Below are 15,325 nucleotides of genomic sequence, written 5' to 3'. Positions count from 1 at the left end.
TTTCTGACTACTTGACTCGTTGGGTGGAAGTTGGTGCTCTTGCTAGCACCTTTGCAACTACTGTTGGATACTTCCTCCTCAATCGAGTGGTGTTCCAGCATTCTTGTCCAAAGCAAATTCTTTCGGATAATGGTCCCGCATTTGTGGCTAAGGCATTTCATGTTTTGACGTCTCGGTTGGGGATACGCCACACTTTCACAAGTGCTTATCATCCACAATTAGACAGTCTGGTGGAACGGCTCATTCAGACATTCAAAAGGATGATTACGAAGTATATGAACTTTCAGCATTCGGATTGGGATAGTTATTTGCCGTCTCTTCGGTATGCATATGTCACGGGGGTGCAGAGTTCTATTGGTGCTTCACCATATAAACTTTTATATGGTTATGATCCAATATTACCAATGGAGTTGGGTTTACCTTGCCATGAGCTGCCGATGCTTGGTCGTGGGATCAATATTTAACGAGCATTCTTCCACTTGTCCGAGCTAAATTTGCCACACACTTAGGCCACGTACAAATGGGACAACAATGGCACTATAACTCCCATCATCGTCCACTTGCAGAGTACAAAGTGGATGATTTGGTGTTAGTCTGTTTTCCCCATCTTACGGTATGTGGTTTATCTAAGGGGCTCCTTGCGCAGTGGAAAGGACTATATCGAGTGTTGCGGCAAGTATGCCTCCTTCTAACGTTCCTCCCAATCCCGGCCCGTCTACAAGAGAACCCTGATGGTCTTCCATTATTCCGAGAGGAGGGGATGATGTGAGGGCCAAGTGTATGGCTACGATGCTGTATACTAATATTAGCGTAGTAGAATTTTAGTAGCCGTCGGATTGGTTTCAATCTGGACCACTCGCTCTTGTATATAAGCTAGGGTATTTGGGCTAATTGAGATGCACATTTTCTGTATTCCCTTTCCATATTCCAAGCACTCACAACTAATGATAGTGTATAAATTAATTAAATTTTGTTAAATTAGATTACTTAAGTACTGTTGTTTGACTAATATGATTAACATCAATGTGAAGTTTTTTATACAATTTAATTAAGGTTTAGCTTTGTATGAATTATCAAAAATCTGTAGTCAATCTTATGACTATCAAAATACCACTATACTAATATTTATATACAACATCATAATTATACACTTAGACCTCACATTATGTTTTTAGAAGGATGAAAGGTAGTTAAGGTTTTCAGGTTGACAGGCTAGGATTTAGAGGAACATCAAGAGGAGGCATTGGTGGATCTGTAGATGGTGCCTGATCCCTTTATACAAAGCGTTTAAGTTATTGCATATATATAATTTCTAAAGGATTGGTTTGTTGAATATTTTACCAAACCTTATAAATGTGTAGTTTAACTTACCACAATATTTAATATGGTTTGTTCCACTGAATAAGGAGCCCCTTAGACAAACCATATATTGTAACATAAGGAAAATGAGTTATTACCAAGTCATCCACTTTGTATTTCACTGATGGATAATGATGGAAGTTGTTGTGTTGTTATTATCCCACTTATATATAGCCTAAATGCTCAATAAACTCCACTCAAATAAATGGAAGAATGCTCAACAAATATTGATCCCAAAACCTAGCATCAGTAGTTTATAACAATCACAAAGGTAAACTTAACTTTGTTGGCAGTATCAAATAATAACCATATAAGAGTTAATATGGTGAAGCACCAATGGAATTTTATATATATATATATATCAAAGAGATACCAAATATTCCGCTCAATTTAAATGTTGAAAGTTCATATATTTTGCAATCATCACTTTAAAGGTCAGAATAAGCCATTCCTAGAAATTTGGGTAAAAGTCTGTGTGCTAAAAGTTTGTACTAGAAAAGAAAGAAAGAGGAAAAGAAAATAAGAGTGAAAGAGAAAAAAAGGTAAGAGTAAAATGGATGTTTGCTACTACACTTGTTTGACTTGATTTTGCATTTTGCTCTAGACACAAATAAACACATAAAAAGTAAAAAAGGAATGACTTAAGTCCTTCAATCTCTAAGAAGGCTTTTGTTGAAGTTATGAGCAAATAAAGTTAGTATCACTTGAGTACTCTAGATTTTGAGCATATGGATATGCATTAATAATAGAAGGCTAAAGTACAAAAGAAAGGGATAGAGTTTGTGTTAACTCACCCCTTTAATTAGTTTTACATAGGGCAACTGCCACTCATTCCTATTCTTGAGTCTCAAAGTTTGAATCTCAAGACTTAGGATGATGTTTTTAAATATAAAGTTGATTTTCTATGGTCCACTTTTCTTCCACGATTGAGTTGAGTTTCATCTTGAAGCTCTCACTTCTCCATGGCATTAGGCTGTTTTGTTACTGCTATGATTCCAAAGAGCTCATTCTTGAACTTGTTCTTCTATTGTAGTGCACCCTATCTCTACAGCTGGATTTCATTGCAAAGTTCTGTATTCTCCTTGGGGAGTTCCTCGTTCATGTGCTAAGTCTTTGCGCATACAGATCCCTAGAAAGCTGTACCTCGAATGCTCCTCTTGTGCTGGAGAATATGGTTTTGGATGTTTGAGAGCTTTGCATCTAGGGGCTGGTAGACAAAGGTGTTGATTGGACTCTGTCTCACATGAAAATGTTCATCTGCTTGTCGTGGAAAAGCCTTGGAAAATCTGCTGGTATCAACATCTGTAGCATTGGCTGGAAACAGTGCATTTTGTCCACAAACTGGAGAAATGTCAAGCTTAAGATCTGGTGTAAGCTCAGGCTTGCAGCATCACTCCTGCTCGGGATGCTCTCAACTGTGGTGTTTGCGGTGATGCAGCATGTTGTCGGTGTCAGCGTTGAGAGCTGGTTGTGTTAGTGTTGCTGTGTGCGGTGGAGATGCTAGAGACTGCTCCTACTGGATCATGTTCACATTACACTTCGGTTTGACGACTGTAAGTTTGGAACCTCAAGGTGGTTACATGTTCAGGATCTTGTTCCTGAGTCTTCTCCTAAATTTCCTCACCTTGAGCTTTGTGATCTTTGTTGTTGGTTGTTCCCTTGACAACTTTTGTGCTTTTGCGTGTAGATGTTGCCATGCGTCCGCATCTATCACACGCTTTCTTAGCTTTTATAAGGAGTGAGGAAAACAATCCATCAACAGGAGAGCTTTCTTAGCTTTTATAAGGAACTCTGACCGACGCTTTTGGTATTGTTTTCCTCACTGCCAAATGCAACAGACTTGACTCCTGCCATAGGCCCAATGATTGCGATAAACTTCTGCTTGTATGACACTCTCTACAACTACTGGAATGCTAAAAGTTGGATTTCTTTTTAGTTTCCCTGAGAAATTTTTGGAAAAGACAGAGCACCATCGCATTGGTAAACACAGTTTTGACATGCTTAGGCCTCCTGGCATTGCATGGTTACTTTCAGGCCCGAGTAGGATGGTGACGAGCTTGATCTCCGGTGGAGTAGCAGGAATCGCTGCCTCAACAGGTAAGAGTCTTAAGAGCGATTACGCTTGATCGCCATAGTTCCTGTTTTCAGCGGTGTTTCCGATCGACTTAACTCGAGGGCGACCGGAGATGGACACCGGCTTACAAGCCTGGGATTGCGAGCGCGCTGAGGCACATTGTAGGTTTTTCCAGGCTAATGGTCCCCGATTCATTTCCAACCGTCAGATATTCTTGAATCGACGGCCTTGGTTGGATTTCCATGTTGCTAGCAAATTTTTAGGGTTCTTGCGATGGATGAGACTTGGCGACGCAGCGATTCGATGCGCCGCACCAGCATTCAGCGCCGCCGCGGGCGCCCGATCAGCAGGTGTCGGCGTTGAAGGTCACAAGGGATTTGCGCTAGGGCAATTTACGCCTGGGCGATCCACGCCCAGGCGGCGGAGAACAAGCAGCTGGGGAGACATGTACGCGAAATGCGGCAGCATGGAGGATTCCCGCCGCGTGTTCGACAGCATTCTTCACCCAAACGTGATGTCCTTGATGCTGGGCTACGTCTCCAATGGCGAGAGCGATGTGGCTCTGGATCTCTTCGAGAGGATGCAAGCCAAACTCCAGGACGCGGCAAAGGCTTGTAGCAGCCTCGCGGCGAAGGAAGACGCTGTTTTGGTCGATGGGAAGCTCGTCAAGGAGGCTAGTCTCGAGACCGGCAGAGGCATCCATTCTCAAGCCAAGCAGATGGGACCGTCTTGCAGCGAAGACGTTTTCCTCTCAATGCGAGAAGAAGCGGTGGATGTCGACGGCAAACTCGTGAAGAGAAAGAGATTGGAAACCGAGGTGGCTATCCACGGTGAAGCTTCAAACAGCAGGTACTGTGAGAACGTGTTCGTGGGGAACACTCTGATCGATATGTACGCGAAGTGTGAGAAGCTAGAGGAAGCTCGCAGGGTCTTCGATGGCATGGCTGGCCGATGTAAGTGGAGACAGCAAGCTGGCCTTGGAGCTGTTCTTCGGCATGGCTCGGGAGAACGATCCGGACCAGAGAACGTTTGTTGCTGCGCTCATGGCCTGCGTCCACCTTTCAGCGTCCGAGCCACCTGTTCCGCGAGAAGATGGAAAGCTAGTGCGAATCCAGAGCCTAGAAAAGGGGATGGAGATTCATTCTCTCGCCGCGAAGTTTGGACGCTGGGAGCAGCTTGGTGGACATGTATGCCAAGTGTGGAGATATGGTGAAAGCTCGAGCAGTTTTCAAACGCATGCCTAGCCGGGACGTTGTCGTTTGGACGAGCTCGATACAGGGATATATAGACAACGGTGAGAGTGAGCTCGGGCTGGAACTCTTGGAGTGGACTGTGCTCCAAACTCTCGGACTCTTGTAGCACTTACGGCCTAGCTGGAAGGAATCCAGGCTGAGCTTTACAGGCGTGGGCTGGAAGACGATCAAGTTGTGGGGAGTAAACTTCTACAGGAAGTGCGGAGTTATGAGTGCGGCCGAGCACTTGTTTGGATCTCTGGCAGTCCGAGATATCGTCGCCTGGAATGCACTGGTCACGGGATTCGGCCAACAGGGTGACACGTCGCGCGTGTTCGAAGCCTTTCGCGAGATGCGAGAAGATGGCGTGCGAGCAAACGCAATCACATTTGTCTCGGTCATCACTGCTTGCAGCCACGGCGGCATAGTTGAACGAGGCAGGGAGTTTTTCCAGGCAATGGACCCGGACTCTGGCATTGTTTGCGGGATTCATCACTACAGCAGCTTGGTGGATCTCGTAACCGACTGGAAGAGGCCTTGAAAGTCCTCGAGAGCATGCCTTTGAGAGCGGATGCTGTGGTTTGGAGGAGCGTCTTCGGGGCCTGCCGTAAGTGGAAGTGGGGAGGATTGCGTTCGAGGCACTGACGAAGATCGACGAGAATGACTCGGCTGCATACGTTCTGATGGCGAGCATCTACCGGAGCGCGGGGCTGTGGGAGGATCATGATAAGCTCAAGACTATACAGGAGGCGGCCTTGAAAGCGGATAAAAAGAGTTCACTTCATCAAGCGGTCACACGATGGTGATGGATTACGAACTGGAAGGTAGAAAGGACGGCAGCAACATGGTGGACGAGCTAGAGATTTGATTGCCAGCATGGGAATGAGCTCTGTGGTTTGCCGCAAAGTAGGTCCAGAAGAACGCGTTGAAGAAGGCTGCCACGAAGATCGCAACGCTGACAAGTGTTATCACCTCTGTTTGGTCCTGTTCGCTACCACCTTGTCCCTCTGTTCTAAGCTTATGTGGCAGCATAGCAGTGCTCGAACAGGTGTTGGTCAGTGGCAAGCCACAGAGCTGATTCCCAGCGAAGAGAGCCGCGTCCATGGGCGAGAGTTGCGGGCTGTCAGGTATCCGTCCCACCAGGCTGTTGTTGGAGACGTCGAAGATGGTGAGAAACGAGAGGTCCACCACGGACGATGGTATGGAGCCATTGAGACGATTCCCCGCGAGCCACACCTTGGAGAGATTCCTTGCCTTCCCCAGGGACTCGGGAATGGGACCTGTTAGCTGGTTGTGTCTCAGGTCCAGCACCTGGAGCTTGTAGAGGTCGCCAATGGCGGCTGGAATGCTTCCAGTCAGCTGGTTGAAGGAGAAGTCTATGAAGGTCGGGAAGGCGAAGCCGTTGTAGACGAGTCCTCCGGTTTGAATCATCATATGCCGTTTGCTCTTGTTGTAAAGCTGGACGTTGGCAAACAGTCGGCCAATGCTTTCCGGCATCTCCCCAGAGAACCTGTTAACCGAGAAGTCCATGGCTCGTAAGTTCGTGAGCCTGGGAAGCCAGTCCGGTATGGAGCCACTGAATCTGTTGTTTTCGAGGATGAGGAACTGCAGAGCCGACATGTTTTGCAACATGGCCGGGATTGAACCGACAAGATCGTTGCTGGAAAGCTCCAGAATGAGCAGGCGGCTCAAATCCCCGAAGCTCTCAGGGAGATTTCCAGAGAACTTGTTCTTTCCCAGCCAGAGAACGACGAGCACGGTGCAGTTGGAGAGTCCGGAAGGGAGCTCCCCGCCGATGTCGTTGCTGCTGAGAACTAGTTGCTGGAGATGTGAGAGCTTCGAGAGCTCGCCTGGGATTGTTCCAGTCAAGTAATTGCTGTCGAGGCGTATCCCTCTGATGTTCGAACAGTTTCCAAGCTCCGGAGGTATGGCACCACTAAAACGATTCCCCGTGAGAACCAGCAGCTGGAGATGCGAGAGCTTCGAGAGCTCGCCTGGGATGGCGCCACTAAAACGATTCCCCCTGAGATCCAGGATCTTCAAGTTCCTCAAGCCTCCCAGCGTAGCCGGGATCGTTCCGCTAAACCCGTTTAGCCCGAGGTTCAAAACCTCGATGCTTGCAAAGTCGCCATCTTCCAGCTCCAGTGGCCCGGAGAGACAGTTGTATGCAGCGCGTAATTCCGAGAGCTTGCGTAGCCTTCTCAAGCTCGGTGGCAAACCACCCTGGAGCGAATTTTTGGAGATACGCATGTACCTGAGCTCCAAGTTCTTGCTCCAAATATCGGGTAGATCTCCTCTAAACCTGTTATACGATATGTCCAGGCGCGTCAAGTTCGTCATCTCCCCGAAAGTTTCTGGAATGGAGCCGCTGAGTCCGTTGTGCGAGAGTTCCAGTGCCTCCAGTCCCAGGTTACCACCAATGGAAAAGCTCCCAGTTAAGTTGTTGATGGACAGGTTGAGCGATCGCAGCGTCAAGCTAAACTTTGGGAGTCCGGCCACTGTTAAGAAGTTCCCACTGAGGTCCAGGCTTTCCAAACTCTCGAGGCTGGAGAGATTTCCGGGGAACTCTTGCAGGGAATTGGAGCTCAAGTTGAGGAGGTTGAGCTGCGTATTTTTGCAAGGGACTTCCAGCGAGGAGAGGCCGTTTTGCGAGAGGTCCAGGCGAGCCAGCGATGGAAGCTCGGCCCAGGTGGCAGGAAAAACTCCCGAGAGATTAAACCTGGACAGAGCGAGGCCCTCCACTTGGTTGTCCGAGCTCCACTCCACTCCCCGCCATGCTCTTGGATTGGCAGTCTCGTTCCACACTTTGATGCCAAGCCTGTCACGGAGAGAGAGAAGAACCTGTGTGTCGTTCACGATTGCGGATGGATTTGTGGGGCACTGTGACCGGGATCTTGTGAGAAAGACGAGTAGAAACAAAGGCAGCAGCAAATCCGCGAGAGACATGGCCATGGATCAGAACATCAAAGAGTGAACGCTATCATGAAAGCTGAGGTTCTTCTTTTTTTTTGTAAGAGTTTACACGCACATTTGCTAATCAATTCTTGGCACACTTGACTTCGAGTCAATTGAGGTAGTCAATAAAGTGGGGGACTTGGGATTTACCATTGTAAAAATACTTTATTGACTTTATTGACTAGCAAAGGGCCTTGATAAAAGCCTTGCTAGTCAATAAAGTGGGGGACTTGGGATTTGCCATTGGTATACTGGGCTATCAACTATATTACATAACATAGATTTTTGCACAATTTTTTTTTGTGGTGATTTTTTGGCCACAGTGGATAGAATGTGGACTTCGACAGGTCAAGACTTAGACTTGACTTCTGCCAGTCCGTAAAAGCATTATAATGATATGTTTTTCCAACGAAATTTTTGTGTTCGTTGGAAATTTAAGTTGTAATCAACTCAACTTAAATGTTAGTAGCAAATTGGCTTTAGTTACAAAATTTAAGTTGTAATTTGTGATAGCTTTATAGTTACTCAAATTTAAGTTGGAAATTATAGTTGTCCTTTACAACTAAAATATAAATAATAATTTGCAGTAACATATTCTTTAAAGCTAGATAAGCTCATATATGTTGCTAATTAGAGCTGCAATTTACAACTTTTAAACTGTGACTAAAATGTTGCCTACAAATAAAAATTTTCAAATATATTTAAGGAAGTGGTAAATATCACTAAACATAATGGACTTACCTATAAAAAGATTGATTTATGCATCAATGATTTTATGTTATTTCATAAGGAGAATATGGACCTTTAATTTTGTCAAATTTCTATTGCTAACAAGCACACAGATTTTAACAATTATATACCTAAGAAAATAATGGACTATTTCTCTATTATACCTTGACTTCAATAATAATTTCAATGTAGAGAAATAACACAATACATCATTTATCATTTGATCATCAGTCCACTAATGGAATAATGAGAATGCCTGCAGATGGTTCAATTTAAAAAAAACTCAAAGATGATTACCCAAATTTTGCAGTAGATCCAAAAAATATACATTTTACTATGGCTGAAAATGATCTTTCTCCAACAAAATTAATGGCAAAAATATATTCATGTTAGGCAATTTTTGCAATTAATAATAATATACCACCAACTCTAGCAATTAATTTATATTTCTTATTATGATTATACCAGATATTAGATTAAAAACTCCCTAAGGTACCTAATATTTATTGGTCATTATTTTTGGAAGAGTTGAAACAATTATGGGATGGAGTGCCATGCAAAGATAATTATAAGTTAGAAGGTTAACAGTTTTTTAAGCTTAGAGAAGCAATGTGATAGTTTATTCATAATTTTCTTGGATTATGATTTTATTCAGGAGTTCAAATTAATAGGAAAATACTTTTACCTAAACTGTGGACCTAGATCCTTGGAATATAGTCATGAAATTTATAAAAATGCATATATATATTGGATATTGGTGTTTCTTACCTATGGATCATCCATTTAGGTCTACTAATAGAATGTAAGATTTTAGTTATTATTTCTAAAACATAAAATAAAATTTAATTTTAATTAGTTTATTTAATGGTCATAATTATATTTGACCAATACTAGGACAGATGACTCCAAAACGTTAGGCAACATATTATTATTTGGTTAAACAAGAAGATCAAATATCGTTACCTAATGGTATGAAATGGTTATATTCACATTTTATCAACTTCTATATTTTTATAAGTTTCCAGTAGCATTTTTAAAGGATTACATGCATATATTTAAGAATTTTTTTGAAACTATATATAAAACTATTACTGGTAAAAATGATGAATTAAGTAATAGAAAAGACTTAGTTGTGTATAGAATAAGGTAAAATATGCGGTTGTGAAGTGATGGAAAAATTGATCATAGAACTTGGACATTAACAAGTTATCAAAATAAATTATTTATTTATAATATAAAGGCTTTTAAAGTGCTTACAATATATGGAACTGAATTTTCAAATTGTGTCAATGAGAAAGGTAATTTAATAGGTATGAAAACAATTGGCTTCATTTACTATGAGTAAGTTTCTAAATTTAGTTTAGACTTAGTTATGTGCAGAATAATGTAAAACATATGGTTGTGATGTGATGGAAAAATTAATCATGGAATTTTGACATTAACAAGTTATTAAAATAAATTATTTATTGATAATATAGAGGCTTTTAAAGTGCTTAAAACATATGGAACTCAATTTTCAAATTGTGTCGATGAGAAAGGTAATTTAATAGGTATGAAAACAATTGGCTTCATTTACTATAAATAAGTTTCTAAATTTACTAAAACGTAAATTAACATATTTTGTACAATTTTTATCTCATTGTTATAATGAAAAACACAACACCTCAATTATGGGAAGTAATATATTTTCTTGGAGAAGTTGTATGGTAATAATTGATTTAATTTTTTTAATTCAATTAATTTTAATTTTAATTAGATTTTAAACTGCTCAAGAAGTAGATAGATCTTTGAAATTTATTATGAAAGAAAAGTCTATTATTTATGTGTGTTTATTGGAAGCAACATTATTTACAACAGCTATGACAACACAAGTTCATTTATTAGTATAATTAAGTGATGAGTTAAAGATGGTTGGTCCTGGAACTAGCTGAGATATATTTTTTATTGAGTGTTATTTAAGGGTTTTAAAATCTTTGGTAAGACAAAAAGTAAAACTTGAAGATTTATAGCTGAAGGTCTGCTATTAAAAAAGAGTTTTTATATGCATAATATTTTAGTGCTAATTTGCTCAAGTATTTCATAGTTTATATCTCCATTTGATTATAGTAGTATTCGATTGTAGCATCTAGAAAAACAAATTCAACTTAGTTAAGAAGCATATGAAAATATTTCTCTATATATTTACTTTAATGTAGAGGAAATGCAACTTATCCTTCAAAAGTATCAACAAGCAAAGATAATGCAAGAATGCAATATGTGATTGACCATCCAAACCAATAGATTCCTGAAAATTTAAAATAGCTACCACTATTACCTACTATGGCTATTATATATGAAATCATACAATATACTATTCAAAGAGGTGAATCAGTATCAAATGTTTTTAAGGATTTGGGTAATGGACGCAAAGTCATAATTAATATTAACTAATCATTAATTAGTTTTAAATTTTAGGCCATGAGTTATACAGTATATTAGATTAATGGAAAGCATTTTAGAGTTTCTCAAATTGATGCAAATAAGAAAACAATGGACAGCATTATAATTACGTTAAGGAATCCACAACAACCTCATATTGATTTTCCAGGTATGTATTTTGATCTATCTTAGTTTTTTACGAGTACTTGCCCAGCAAATGTTGGGTGGTTTACAAAGAGGTGGACGCGCTAGAAATATATTTCTTACCTGAACTCAAGCACTTGTACGTATCTTTCTCATTTTCTTGGAGGTTTTTGGACCTGTTGTCCTTCAGGTTACTGGACAATAACAGCTTCTCTGGAGAAGTTCCTGATGAAATTGGAAACTTTTCCAAGCTGACCATCATGTAAGTCATTGATGGCTAGAATACAATCTCGTGTAATAGTGTATTTTCAGGAGACTTGACAAAAATCAATTTGCTGGATCACTGCCGAGCAGTTTGGGGCGGATATCAACCCTCTTTGAAATGTAAATAGCTAATATGGTAACTACTTTGCACTCAAGTTTTGTTTCATTTACAGACACATCAATGATAATGCTTTTACTGGAACGTTACCTGATCTAAGCAGGTTGAAAGCTCTCCAACTAATGTAATATTTCTTCTTAACTTGGAGTTGACCTGATGCATGTGTATGCATAACAGAAGCGTTGGAAACAACTCCTTTTCTCCTCAGCCAGTTCCATCATTTGCAGGCTTGACTGAACTCCAGACAATGTAGGTGAATTTTGTTAGTTTAACATGATCATACTAAACAAATTTATCTTAGGATTGATTCTGGAATGCTGACTATAATGTCATACATCTATCCATGGACTACAGTTTTATCCATGGGCTACTGCAACAAACCGATTGATGCCAGCTTTCCCATCCTTTCCCAACAGTTGGCGGGATGCTTGTGGTGGCACCTTCTACTTCTCTCCTTCTCTCTCTCTCGAACCCAGACATCAGTGCCATGTCGGATTTCCAAAACTTCAGGAGCAGTGTTGGCTAGCACAGCCACTTGACAGCCCTATGTCAACTCAAAACAAGTTCCTACAAACGGAGTTGATCCCGAGCATGTGCTGAAACAACAATCCCTCACCAGGCCTAGCAGCAAGGGATTCCTCGAGAGAATCCGGGGATGAAGAGGGAGTGTCTTTGATAATTGCTTTCCTGCAGGCCAAAAAGCTCATGAGGCAGTGGTGAATAGGGATCAAAGCTTTGCTGAGTTGGAGATGAGCCAATTTGCCTCTCACAGTCCTTAGTTGATCCCGAGAGGAGCCTGGATTGTGTGCTTGACTACCATTCTACTCGCCCCTGTTACTTACCATGCACAGGCTCTCATGGGAATGCCCACACAACCATGTCCAACTAGAGCAACCATGGAGCCCTAGGAGTGCATGGCATAACACCTGTCACCATGCCCTCTTCCCTTCCCCACCACGCATCCATCCCACCCATTGGCCGCCACAACATTGAGCCAATATTCCCGCTAACCATGGCCACCGGCCTTGGCCCGAGCCTGGGCTAGCCTCCCCTTGCTGAGAACCATGGCTTCCAAGGCTGCCCCGAGCCTAGGATCGGACGGCTGTGGGGGTCTGGGTTCTTCGTTCTTATTATTATAGATAACTTTTATATTACACAGGTACATTAATGGATATTTATGACGTAAACTTTAGATCATTCAAGAGAATTATTTTTAAAGTTCAGTGGTTCAATATTAAGGAAGGAGAGGAAAATCATATGCTATCCATGATGATTGATCAAGTAAAACTTTTGGATGGGAATAGTTTTAGATATCCAAAGTTCTGTGATCAAGGATATCAGCACAGATACTTCTATACCTCAGTGACTCCTAGAAGTGTATATCATTTGCCTCAGCTGGCTCATTAAATGAGCTGTCAAAATGAATGAGTCAGATAAAATCATCCAATTGCCAGATCAATCACGAGAAGAAGAGGTGTCAGAATTTAGGGCTAAATGGGAAATCTTCTTGGCCGCTAAGGCGTGATTCTGTACCGAGCGATGCTGGCCAGTGGCAATAGCCTCGTCCCACACACCATTGGGTGTGCTAGGCGCCAGGATTTGGAGAGGGCAGGGATAGATGCACCGCTCTTGGAGGGCTCAAGGATCTTAACATGCTACAGAAAGGTTTGAGCTTTCTTTCTCTTTTCTTTTGGATTGCTGAGGATAGAGGATGTGGACGGATTCTTTGGAGCTCGGATCTGACTGGTAACGCAGTGATACCAATTTCTTTGCTTCTCTCTCCTTTTTTTCTAGACCTTGGAGACTCCCAAGTATCAAGGGTAAGAACTGGTTTCTTTTCTCCTGGAAGCTTTTGTTCTCCACAGGGAAAAAAGAAAGAAAACACAGCTCCACCTTGAGTGCCTAAACCACGAACATTGCTCACCGTTACTCCTCGAATTCCAACTCTCAGCAATGCTTGATTGAAAGAACAAAAAGCTTGAATCAAAAAAACCTTGAATCCTTGAGAGGATGTGATTAGGTTTGTGCCATTACCTTGCAATTAGGAGTATAATTAATACTGATTACATGGATTAGGATTGCAATTAGGAAGCCATTAATATCGTGATTAGGATGGCATTAGCATTGGATGAACGATAAATTGCATAGATTTAGCACTATTATTAGGAAATTGGGATTAGAAGTTAGCTTAAAATTTCTGAAAATAATCTTATGATTTAATTTTCCAGAGAGATATGGCAACAAAAAAGAAGAAGGCTTTAAATAAAACAAGAAATATTGCAAATACACTCCAATATAAAAGGAAAAAAACAAGAATTCTGTCAAGTAAAAAGTCTTTTTGAAAATAAATAGTTAATATATTATTTAATTATTCATTAGATTTTATTCAAGATTATATGGTAAATAATTTTATTTATAAAATAAATTTATTATTCAAAGAGTTAACTGATCCAAATCCTATTATAGAAATTTCAAATTTTTGTAATAAGATGTTTCAAGTTATTGTAATAAAAATTTAAACAACAAAATATAGTTTCTTCCCATTTATATAATGAACAGTTACTAATATATTTATTTAAACCAACATCAAGGAAAAACCAAATATTAATTAAGTAAAATCCAATATATACATAGCTTGATAAAGCTGAATTCAAAAATTTTAAAATAAATTTACTTAAATGAACTTTCATAGTAAAACATTGTATAAGGTTTATAGAAGAAATGTTTACTATTAATTTGGTGTGATAAAAAAAATTTATATCTATAAAAGAATAGTGTTATTTTTTATTTAATTCACTACCTAAAGTAAGGATTATTTTATCTTTAAAACTATAGTGGCAGTAATGGTGAAGAAAATATAAGTAAAACTATTTTGCATATAATCTAATGCTCTTAAATTAGTAGATAATGTTTAAATTCCTAAAAAATCTTCCTTCCATAGGGAGGAAAATTAGCCTTTGCATAAGTGTTTAAAATGTAATTGTTATTTCTATAATCTACCAATGAGTCTAAAGATAAATATTGCAGAAATTTCACTCTTGCAATAACTAACAAATGCAACAGGGAAATAATTAGCCAAAGAGTTTCCATCTCCCTCTCAGATTTAGGAAGTATGCTATAATATATGGTTCACCTACAAATAATATTATTCTAATAAAATAATATGAGAATCTTATAATAAATATACTAGGCACTGCTGCTTCAAGAATAATCGTTGTGTCATCTTAAACGACCGGGTGAGAATGCAGCCAATCAATACCCTAACCTGGCTTCTACATCTAAATCCTCTTGCAAGCACAAGTATAGAAATTTTGTAAATGTTATTGGGGATAAGATGCTTCCAATGGAAATTCCTCTTGTGATGGAAAGTTGCCATCAGGAAAGGAGAAGCTTACTCCTCTGTAGCAGCAGATTGTGGAGCTCATGAAGAAATTTCTAGACACTCTTCTCATTGTTGATGTGGGATACAAAGTTTCAATGTTTTGGAGAGGATGTGGCAGAATATTGGAATGCTAGCAGTGAGAAAGCTATGGCTATGATAAGCAAATTCTAAGAAAATTGGCTGCTTTCTCATTCCGGTTGCGTGCATGGGAAGGCTTGTGGAAGTTGGCTACAAAGTTGGCATACCAAGGCACAAGGCTGGCCCATTCTCTCTACATGCTTGAGGCTAAGGAGTTTATGTGAGGAGAAGAGGGTGGTGAAAGAGATGGACCAATTTGTCTTAGCAGTTGGATGCTAGATTTGGGGTGGTGGCTGTGGTGGTGGCTGTGGTGGCTGTAGGCAATATATGTTATTGCATATATATAATTTCTGGAGGATTAGTTTGTTGAATGTTTTGCCAAACTTTTAAAATGTGCAGTTTAACTTACTAGAACACTTAATATAGTCCCTTTCACTGAATAAAGAGCCCCTTAAACAAACCATATATTGTAACATTGGGAAAATGGATTAACACCAAATCATCCACTTTGTACTCCATTGGTGGACGATGATGGAAGTTATTATGTTGTTATTATCCCACTTATACACAGC

General features: G+C 40.3%; 2 protein-coding genes and 1 long non-coding RNA gene across 3 annotated transcripts; 2 read left to right on the top strand and 1 right to left on the bottom strand.

The window, feature by feature from the left end:
• The first annotated feature begins 3,710 nt into the window (after positions 1-3,710).
• Positions 3,711-5,471, top strand: LOC112350333 (pentatricopeptide repeat-containing protein At2g13600-like). Its single transcript, XM_024686308.1, has 4 exons — positions 3,711-4,386; positions 4,499-4,620; positions 4,793-5,182; positions 5,316-5,471. The coding sequence occupies exons 1-4, from the start codon at positions 3,711-3,713 to the stop codon at positions 5,469-5,471; spliced, it is 1,344 nt and encodes a 447-aa protein (XP_024542076.1).
• LOC112350365 (LRR receptor-like serine/threonine-protein kinase GSO1) lies at positions 5,421-7,758 on the bottom strand. Its single transcript, XM_024686444.1, has one exon. The coding sequence runs from the start codon at positions 7,615-7,617 to the stop codon at positions 5,476-5,478; it is 2,142 nt and encodes a 713-aa protein (XP_024542212.1). The 5' UTR covers positions 7,618-7,758; the 3' UTR covers positions 5,421-5,475.
• Positions 7,759-12,772: 5,014 nt separating this feature from the next.
• LOC112350371 lies at positions 12,773-13,323 on the top strand. Its single transcript, XR_002993747.1, has 2 exons — positions 12,773-13,113; positions 13,159-13,323. It is a non-coding gene; the product is annotated as an uncharacterized LOC112350371 (long non-coding RNA).
• Positions 13,324-15,325: the final 2,002 nt, after the last annotated feature.

Source organism: Selaginella moellendorffii, unplaced genomic scaffold (genome assembly GCF_000143415.4).
Source record: "Selaginella moellendorffii unplaced genomic scaffold, v1.0 SELMOscaffold_48, whole genome shotgun sequence".
Taxonomy (NCBI): domain Eukaryota; kingdom Viridiplantae; phylum Streptophyta; class Lycopodiopsida; order Selaginellales; family Selaginellaceae; genus Selaginella; species Selaginella moellendorffii.
The sequence above is the reverse complement of the archived record's forward strand: the minus strand, read 5'-3'. Positions and strand labels throughout refer to the sequence as shown.

Bases quoted from the DNA above. Each gene is read 5' to 3' on its own strand.
- LOC112350333 (XM_024686308.1), top strand. From the start codon at position 3,711: ATGAGACTTGGCGACGCAGCGATTCGATGCGCCGCACCAGCATTCAGC. The intron at 4,387-4,498 runs GTAAGTGGAGAC...TCCACCTTTCAG, and splicing joins CGATGGCATGGCTGGCCGAT to CGTCCGAGCCACCTGTTCCG. The intron at 5,183-5,315 runs GTAACCGACTGG...GCACTGACGAAG, and splicing joins ACAGCAGCTTGGTGGATCTC to ATCGACGAGAATGACTCGGC.
- LOC112350365 (XM_024686444.1), bottom strand. From the start codon at position 7,617: ATGGCCATGTCTCTCGCGGATTTGCTGCTGCCTTTGTTTCTACTCGTC.